This window comes from Phalaenopsis equestris, unplaced genomic scaffold, assembly GCF_001263595.1.
Source record: "Phalaenopsis equestris unplaced genomic scaffold, ASM126359v1 Scaffold217469, whole genome shotgun sequence".
NCBI classification, from domain to species: Eukaryota; Viridiplantae; Streptophyta; class Magnoliopsida; order Asparagales; family Orchidaceae; genus Phalaenopsis; species Phalaenopsis equestris.
The window spans coordinates 864-11,266 of record NW_018235983.1 but is presented as its reverse complement, the minus strand read 5'-3'; the positions used below and the strand labels follow the sequence as shown (position 1 = coordinate 11,266).

The following is a 10,403-nucleotide window of genomic DNA, read 5'->3' as shown; positions in this document are numbered from 1 at the left end:
AGGGGGCCGATTCAGATTCAGAGCAACGCACTTGCCGCGCTCGAGGCTATAGACTTGCAGGTCGCCGATGAAATTATGCAGACAGGATGTATAACTGGAGATAGGATAAATGGTCTTGTGGACGGCATTTCTGGTACCTGGTATAATCCCCTTCATATCTCTCTTGTTTACTGTTTCTGGTCATTGCAGTGCCATGATGCATGTTTAGCAAAGTTTTTGAGCTTATATCTTTTCAGATTGGCTACAGATAATCTATTCTTTCTTTTTTGGTTTCTTTTTTGTGGATGCTATGCTTGTCCACATCTTAGGTGAAAAAACCATTAGTACAGAGTTGCTCAGATTGCAACTGATGTCTTCTAAGTGTATGGTAACGAGTTCAACATAATAAATGATTGCATCTCTTCATAAAAACTTTGTTCACCCTTTTCATCTGGTTTATCATGTAAAAAATATAGAAATATGGTGGATCATAGATTTTCTTTATTTATATTTGAAATTAACCAGCTTTCTTGCATGTACTTCCAAGGTGTCCAAAGAATATGAAAATTAGCGTCTTTTTCACTATGATGGAAAACGCTATTGCTAATCCATTTTTTGATTGGACTAACTCACTTGATGTGCTTCACCTACTATGCTTTTTCAGTCTTAACTTGGCATCATCTCCCTTTATTGGCTCATGCAAATCTTCCATTTCAGTCTTCTAAATAGAATAATTTGTTTCATTCATTTGATTTGCACAAAATAGCAACAACTAGCTTGGCTCTATTATTTTAATTTGCGTTGTTTTGGGATTTTAGCTCACGTGCAATTTCTTTTTGCATTATTGCTTTGCAGGGAGGAGAGAAAAGCATTTCTGGAAATGCATTTATATTTGTTGAAAGACTACTTAGCTTGAGACTTCATGTGAACCTCAACAATCTCCTTTTCATAAGAGTAGACCATGTTATCCATCACTCCCCTTCATGTGAAGTTTTATGCTTCTCTTTTAGAGGCCAATATTCTGAACAATAAAACATTGTAGGTCTCACCACAATCTTATAAAATTTTCCTTTGAGTATTAGCATGTCTTTTCTTTCACACAATATGCCTAATGCATTCCTCCAATTCAGCCATCCAACTTGAATTCTACTAATAACATCCCCATCTATATCACCATCACTTTGAACAATATACTTGAGATACCTAAACTATTCGATCTCTTTAATGACTTGATCACCCATTGTTACCTCTCTATTAGATCTACTACTACTAAAATTATATTCAATTCCAATTGAGAATATCATTGTTATCCACTGAGAATAACATTTCAATGTCAGTAAAAATGACAAGCATGCCCACTGAGAATAATTTTTTACCCCCTAACAAATACCAAATGACAAAAGGCGATGCTGGAATAAACCAAACTTAAAATAATTCCACCTAAGCTGACATTGAAAAGGACTTGAGGCTTATAACCGGAAGTAGCTGTTTTACTGCATCAATTTGTCATACTCGTGATTAACTCAACAACATTATCTTGTGAACTTTTGCTTTTTTCTTTATTTCTTCCCTTCTTATTCTTTATGCGAAGACAAGAGCATTGGCCCAATGATACTTGGAGGTATAAGAGGCTCCTACTAAGTCACTGTGTTGGCTTAAAACCCTTTTGTTCTGGTTCATCCATGGGGCCCAATGACGAGACATTTTCGAACAACTTATGACTTGTAAATGGTTTAATAAACTTTTTTGACTTGAATAAATGGTTTTTGGTTCATATCGAAGTCTTTCCTATGCTTGGTTGAAGGAAAAGTTAACAATATTTGCTTCTATGTTCGTCATGGGTCTAACACAGTAGATTCCTCTTGCAAATGGTTTACGTGAATCAAATGGTCTCTAATTTCTTTTAGGGGCATTTTCCTGCTTAGCACCTAATTCCTTTGTTTTTACATATCTAACACCTTAGCTTTATTTTTATACAACCCAAATTTTCCACATTACATAAAAAATACCTTCATTTTAACTTTTAAAATGTGAAATGCACCTTTTTATGCACAAGTAAGATGGCATATTTATAAAATTTGAAGTTTAGGTGTTAGATATGTAAATACATAGGAATTGAGTGGTATGCATGTAAATCTTTCTTTCTTTTAAAAGCTTGTCTGCTATTTATCCAATGAGGGAGCATGTTCAAACAACTGAAAAAGCTGGTGTTCCATGCAAATCTAACTACTTCTACATTAGATTGGTTTCATAAATTTTTTTTTTCAATAAAAATGTTATTTTAGTTTACACCAAGGTAGTGTAAAATAGCTTAGTTCATCTTTATGCTTTGAGCTTGTGCAAAAAACAATATTGGTCATTAATGCTAACAACTCATAAAGCTCAGAAAACATTTCATTTGAACTTCTATCACGTTTCGTATATGCTATGCATTTTTCTTTACAAGTTGCTATTTGGTGAATATATTGTTATTCACATAAAGAACCTAACACCCTGCTGGTATTCAGGTATATCAAGTTCGATACTTTCACTCCAGCCGTTGAACGCGGCCTTCCTGTTACGAGGATCATAAATCGTATGTCGTTGCAGCAAATATTAGCCCGTGCTGTTGGTGATGACGATATTTTAAATGATAGTAAAATTGTAGATTTTGTCGACCATGGAAACAAGGTTAGAAGAGCTTCCATTCGTCGGTCTTTTTTTTATTTGTATGTTGTTATTTTGAATTTTAACATTTACGAAGTACAATGTTAGTGGAGAGATTGCATGGGGAATGATGTGGTCATGTTTATGATGTTGTTAGAAGGCCTAATATGTTATGACCTTCAAGCGTAGGTTACTGTGATTCTTGAAAATGGTCAGCAGTATGAAGGTGATCTTCTTGTTGGAGCAGATGGTATTTGGTCAAAGGTACTAAGACATACCACCAATTCTTATGTATTTACATATCTAACTCCTAAACTTTTCTTTTTTACATTTATATACACTATGCAAGCAGGTGAGGGAGATCTTATTTGGCTACAACGAGGCATCGTACTCTGGATATACTTGCTATACTGGAATTGCAGATTTTTTGCCCCCTGATATAGACACTGTTGGGTATAATTCCCTCTTGGAGCTTTTTTTTTCTTTTGTTTGTATGTAATTCTTAGAAATTTGTTTCTATTTTGGGTCTTCAATAAGTGGAGAGTAATTGAAGAGAGCATTAATTATTATAGAGTGTATGAAAGTTTTATTACAATTTTTCTGCTTACAATGTTGTCTAAAAGTTGAGGGATGTTTTTTTTATTTTTATTTTTATATTTTTTTTTTGTTTTTGGTTGAAGGTACCGTGTTTTTCTTGGTCACAAGCAATATTTTGTTTCTTTAGATGTTGGTGCTGGAAAAATGCAATGGTATGCATTCCATAATGAACCACCTGGTGGCTCTGATGTCCCAAATGGTATTACCCCTCTAGTGATTTTTTTTCCCTAGTTTCTTAGGCTTTTTTTCTTAAATTTTTTTGATTTAATCTTCAGTTACTAGGGAGCCGTTTGAGATCATTTTGGTTTTATTTTTATTTTGTTTTATTTATGTTTTGATTTGAATTAAATAATGTTTGTTTAATGGGTGGTCTTTGAACGGAATTAAAGCTTTCGAGATTGATCTATACAAGGCGGTTTGAATCCCGCCATTGTTTAGGGAAACTAATATGATTTAAGGTTTGTCATTCTTAAGAGAAACTAATATGATGTGTGGCATGTCTCATGAAAAAGAGAATTTCTTTTGCAAATAATATGAACTTTATTGTGCTCTTATGCTAAGAAAAATTGGGGAATTATGGATCTCAAGTTACTATTCATTCCAACAAACCATTTCTTAAAAATAGAAGTAGGCAAAGATAGACAACACGTTTCACATGGTGATGGGAGTTGGAGTGGCTAGTGATTGTTGCGTGGCTGGACAGACTGGTGTGCAAGGTTAGGCAGCTGGGATTGCTTTGTAAATAAAGCAAACATGTAAAAGTTGTTTTGACTGTTTTTAAAAATAAATTATTATTATTTATTAAATAATAAAAAACACTTATATAATACTAAAAAATTTGAAAACAAAAAAGGTTATACCAAGCTGCCTCTTAGTTCATGTGTGAAGTTTGCACTCTAATTTGCATAAGCTTTAAGTTATTTGATATGTTATAATTATAAAGGATTTAAAAAATATATAAAATAATTTAGTTGTAACTTGTAAGTTTCCAATTTTTAAATCCTATGAACTTTGTTATGTTGAAGTTGAAACTATAAAATATACATATGTACACATTAATTAATAAATTTTTATGCTCCAAATTAACAATCTTTTTATTATCTAATGTTAGTTTTTTATTGCACTATTAATATACATGATTTTGTAACATATCATAATAATAGTAGTAAACTATTAATGTTTTATTGCACTATTAATGTTAGTATTCCAACGTTGTGATTCCATCAGCTCTTGATGCACCCATCTTGTGAGCAACTATCTTATTATTTAGTGCCATAATAACAAGCTTGTAGATGTCTTTATATCATCCAAAAAAGTAGTTCACTCCTAATCGGTTATGACTAAATTTTAAGGGCTTGATTGGTGTCGCTTTTGTTTTTTCTATTTTTAGTATTATTCTTGAAAACATATTTGATTAGTACGACTTTTATATGTTTTTATTTTATTTTTTTAAATAAATCATTTTATTTTTAAAAACACGCTAAACACCTAAAAAATATTTTTAGTATTCTTAAAGGTAACTACCACAACCAAACATGCTTTCATTCAATTCAAAATAAATAATAATAATAATAATAATAAATAGAAAAAAAAAATCAAAAGTGATCCCAAATGGGGTCTACGTTTTTGAAATGGCAACCATTCATTTATGTGAAGCAAAGTATAATTTGCCATTGAGAGTATTACACATTTTTTTGTTTATTATGGAGCTAAATATATCCAAGTACCTAAAAGACAATTCATCAACAAAAGCAAAGTAAAATTGGCCATTGAGTTCACTTTCTTGTAATCTTTGAATGCTAATTTATCATGTACGATCATCCTATTAGGTAAAAAGGAAACATTGCTCAAGATATTTTATGGATGGTGTGATAATGTGATTGATTTACTAATTGCGACCGACGAAGAAGCTATTCTCCGACGTGATATTTATGATCGCGTCCCAATTTTCACGTGGGGAAGAGGGCGTGCGACATTGCTTGGGGATTCGGTTCATGCAATGCAGCCAAACTTGGGCCAGGGTGGCTGTATGGCTATTGAGGTATGATTCTTACTTTGTTTTTTTCTTTGGAGTTCCTATGAAATATCTTAATTTAAGAACTACCCTATGTTTATATGTAGGTTCATTTTAGCTGAACTTTTTGTTATCCTTTTAGGATAGCTATCAGCTTGCCCTTGAGCTTGAGAAAGCATGGAAAGAAAGCATTAAGAGCAAAAAACCCATGAACATAACAGCTTCCCTAGAACAGTAAGTTTCTTCGTCTCATAACGGTATTACAAGTTGGGCAGCCTTGCACTGTCTGGTAACGGATTCAAGTGAGATTTAACTTAAATTTTGTCTGACAGCAAAATCTGTCCTTCTAATTTTTGGATTTTATAAATTCAGTTTCTTCTTAGCTTTCTTCTCAATTTTGCCTTAAATTTTGGATTTACTAAATCCTGCTGTTGGTAGAATTTTGTAAATCTCAGGATTTAGTAAATACAGATTTATAAGATTTACTAAAGCAGCTAAAGCCGTTACCAAAAAGCCCCTAAAACTTGCAATTTATGAAACATTAAAGAATTTATAAAGAAGTTTAAATTCAAACGATTTCTATTTTTTAGTGCCGTAGCCTTATGATTGATTTTGTTTCATCCATCTTACATTCTTTTTAATGGAAAAATTGCATTTATTCGCCTTTCCTTGTTAAATCCAAACACCTAATAATTACATTTAGAACCAAATACCAAATGTGAAGTTTTAAAATAAAATGCATTTGCTTTTCCCTTTAACTCGACATTCGAGTATCTGTTTTGCATTCTTTTATTAGAATCAGTGGCATTTGTATGTGTGATTTTTCAGATATGAGAAAGAAAGAAGACTTCGTGTGGCCGTAATATATGGATTGGCAAGAATGGCTGCTAATATGGCTTCTACTTACAGGCCTTATTTGGGTGTAGGGATCGGACCCTTTTCGGTATGATGTCGATTTATCATCACCTTAACTTATAATCATGCTTTGGGCTACATTTCAAAATCTCTTAACTAGTTCTTTGGATGAATGATATGATACCATGACAGTTTTTGACAAAGTTTAAAATACCACATCCTGGGAGAATTGGTGGCAGACTTGTCATCAACTATGTGATGCCTTTAATGTTGAGCTGGGTCCTAGGTGGCAACAGGTTTGTCATATGCAATTTTTTTATTTTTTTATTTTTTTATTTTTTTATGGAGGAAAATGCCAAAATGATTGCTTGACTCTTTGCAGGGAGTCATTTTGGTTCAGAGTCTATAAATGTGACAAATTAGTCCCCAAACCTCAGCTTAGGACTATTGCAGCTCATATTAATGAAGTATGGGGACTAATTTTATATTTTTATGGCTTGGATGTCATAACATTAAGTTGCAGAAAACACCTCTCTTTACTATAGGTTTATGGTTGCTTATCCCCTTTCTAGATCCTGTTGTGGCATACGCTTAAAGAGGCCTAGTCTACTAGTGCACTCCCTCCATGTTATATTCTATGACAGTCATAGATTTGTCTCATAAGATTATTTTATGCCTACATTACTTTTATATTGTGTGAATTAGCATCCAATTAGCAACACTCTTGAAATTCAATAATATTCCTAATGAAACAACTCTTATTATCATAAAAGGTCCTCATGTATACTCTCATATGCTTCTCTTATACAACAACAACAAAGCCTTAATCCAACTATGTGGGGTCGGCTACATGAATCCTTCTTCTCCATTGCGTCCTATTTAGAGTCATATTATCATTTAGTTCTAGTAAATTAAGATAAATTTTTATACAATAAGCCCAAGTCTTTCTAGGTTTACCTCTTTCTTTCTTAACATAAGTCGATTCTAAAACATCTACTCTCCTAATCGGATTATCAGATGGTCGACTTTTAATGTGACCGAACCATCCAAGAGGACTCTAATTTTGTCAATCACTGGAGCTACACTAACCATATCACGGATATATTCATTTCACAGTTTGTCTCAAAGTGTAAAGCTACTCATCCACCTAATCATTCTCTCATTCTCATCTCAACAACATCTCAACAACACTTAACTTAGTATTACGCTTCTCTTTTAAAGGCGAACATTCATCGCCATAGAGCATTGCATGTCTCATATGCTTCTCTTATGTTGAGTAAAAGATAAAGGGATTAAACTCCATACTAGTCCATCAACTATATGCTTGTGACTAATCTAGTCCCATAGTATTATATTTATTCTATTTAGTCTTTCAACTATACAAAATTCACCCAATATTTTCCCTCAAGGACTTAATTTAGATTAATTTTATAGAGTTGAGAGATTAAAATGAGATGAAATTTGTATCAATTAGAGAAATGTGATACTCTGAGATTAAACTAGCAATACAGAGGATTATTTTAGGATTTGATATAATATAAAAATAATATTAATATTAGATATTATGGTGGTTTCGTATATTCCGGTGTGTCATAGTCTTTTCTATAAATTTGATTTTATTATAACTAGAAATTGACAATCATACCTCAGCGGAACATAGAATTCATAAAATTTACCTTCTTCTACAGCTCAAAGCTTGAAGGAAGATCACCGAACTGTCGCCTGTCCGACAAGGTACTTGCTGATAATTCAGAGATAAAAATCATTGTTAAGAAACTGGGTTACTTTCTTTGATTCAAAACACTTATAACTTTCAGTAAACGCGCTAATTGCATTTTTACCATAACAAGTTTCCATGTATAAATTTTAGCAGTTAATTTGTAAGTTATAAGGTTAGACAGGTCCATTTAAGGATGATTTCATCATGAGGGAATGCATAAGAAGTATTATAAACAAGAATATATCATATTAAAATTTTTTATATGTGTGTTTGTGTGTGTGTGTGTGTGATATGTGTACATCAGTCTGTTTAACATGAAAACAATTGGGAAGATTTCCATGCATACCACTCAATTTCCATGTATTTACATATCTAACTCCTAAATTTCGATTTTTACATGCTTATCACCTTACCTATGCATGAAAAGATGGTTAAAATGGTTGTAGTTTTTATGTATATGAAAGATTTGGGTGGTATAAATGTAAAAAAGTAAAGTTTCAGTGCTTGATATGTAAATACATAGGAATTAAGTGTTATGTATGTAAATGCCTGAAGAATTGACATTCTGATCTAAGAGTACTATGGAAATTAATTCTTTCATTTGCTATCAAATCTGTAGTTGAAACTCCCTCATGTTAGTGATCATTGAATCTGTAATTTCCTTCTGCATGAAATCATATTAACCAATAATGTTAATTGCATTAAAAACCCCTAATCCCGAGTTCTACTGCATCATTAAGGCAAGCGACCAATTACAGAAGTGGTTTGAAGATGATGATGCCCTAGAACGAGCTCTTGGTGGAGAGTATGTTTTCCTTTACAAATAATAAAAAATATTCTTTTTCAACTTATTATCTATTTTTTTCTCACTTTGTTAAAATAAAAATGTTGCTTTTTTTTTATATAGGTGGTATCTATTTCCTGTAAATAATGAAGATTTACAGCCTATTCGGTTGGTCAGAGATGACAAGAGATTTTATACCATTGGGTAATTTGCTTTCCCATTTTATCTTCTGGTTCATCTTCATGGAAGAAGTTTTCAGTGTTGCAAATTACTGATTTTTGCAGGAGTGTTTTGCATCATGACTCGGAGGGAACATCAATTCATTTACCTTTTTCTCAGGTGATGTAATAAAAAGTTTTGTGTAAGTTCTTTATGCAATTTTCTTTATTACACTTCTGATCTTTTCAGGGACTATTTATTATGTGATTGACCTTAAAAAAACTTTTGTTTTATAGGTGCATAAATCCCACGCACGTATTACATGCAAAGATAACATCTTTTACTTGACTAACTTGCAGAGGCAGCATGGCACCTGGATCAATGAGTAAGAAACAGAGCCATTTTCATTTTCATTTCCATTATACAAATTTGGAGAAGTTGTTAATTTTTTATAACTGCAGCACTGAAGGAAGAAGATACAAAGTTCCACCAAATTTCCCCACTCGCTTGCGCTCATCTTTCTCAATTCAATTTGGTTCTGATAAGAAGGTATGTTTTTTCCTTAAATTTTTTTGTTTACCGTTTAGGATAATTTTTGTCATTTTGTTTTTAGTTTTGTTTTTAGTTTTGATTAATTTAAGTTTTGATCTGCAATAAAATATGTTTGTGTTGGACTCTGAGAATGAAGAGAGAGAGAGAGAGAGAGAGAGAGAGAGAGAGAGAGAGAGAGAGAGAGGAATTAAATACTATGGTCTTAAATTATAGCCACCAACCCATCCTCTATTTATAGAGAATTAAAATAATTGTGAGATGATAAATGCGCCTGTCATATTTTATTGGCATCTCCTTTAGTCAACCATTGGTCGAGTCTGGCACTCGGCTTTTGAGGGTCGGCCAGTTTTCACTTGATCCGCTCCTGAGCGGATCAATCATCCGAGTTGGTTCTCTTGAGTTGACTAGCTCTTAGGTGGATTTATGATTGGTCAGTCAACTTGTCATCATTTTATTAGTTTTCTTATTTTGGATATTCCGATCTCACACATTTTCTTGTACAATTTGATTTCCTAAAAATATATTTTGATTCAAAATAAATCAAGATGGCCATAACAATTATTTTTAAAAATAATTAAGAGTAAGAATACTTTGTTTATGCAGGCCGTGTTCAAGATTAAGGTGGTGAGCACATCTGGGGGGAGAAAAGCTGCAATTGAAACACCAAAATTGTCAGATTGTTTGACAGACCAATTCTGATTGCTACAGCCAACGGTAACAATAAAAATATATCCGGTAAATAATTTGTGGTTTATTATTTTTTTCTACTTAAGACCAATGAAATTTATATATATATATAAACAATATAATTCTTTGTCTCAATTATTTTATTTTTCCTTAATGTATATGGAACAGAGAATGCTCTTCTGTGCTTTTAAGTTAAAAGTCTAAAAATATTATTAAAATTTTAAATTATAGATTTCATATTGTTTATTTTAATTTTTAAATTATTTATGATTAATTACAGTTCGAGTGCTTTTTGGTGGCTAATTGGGCAGATCAACCAGAAATTAATTGGAAATTAGGTAATGCATGTTATGCGAAAATAATGCTTAAGCATAGAAATTCACATAACAACAATCAAATACAAAGATTTA

At 32.3% G+C, this 10,403-nt stretch overlaps 1 protein-coding gene across 2 annotated transcripts; it reads left to right on the top strand.

Annotated features, from left to right (window-relative positions):
* On the top strand, nt 1–10,088 carry LOC110037253 (zeaxanthin epoxidase, chloroplastic-like; the record flags this gene model as incomplete). 2 transcript variants are annotated; one of them, XM_020741850.1, is given in 16 exon segments in its annotated part: nt 1–140; nt 2,487–2,649; nt 2,815–2,889; nt 2,978–3,078; nt 3,306–3,421; nt 5,052–5,263; nt 5,379–5,470; nt 6,065–6,179; nt 6,284–6,387; nt 7,780–7,825; nt 8,552–8,616; nt 8,719–8,799; nt 8,880–8,934; nt 9,051–9,139; nt 9,216–9,303; nt 9,910–10,088. In XM_020741850.1, coding segments are annotated over 16 exon segments (1,638 nt in total), but the record flags the coding sequence as incomplete, so codon positions are not given.
* Nucleotides 10,089–10,403: the final 315 nt, after the last annotated feature.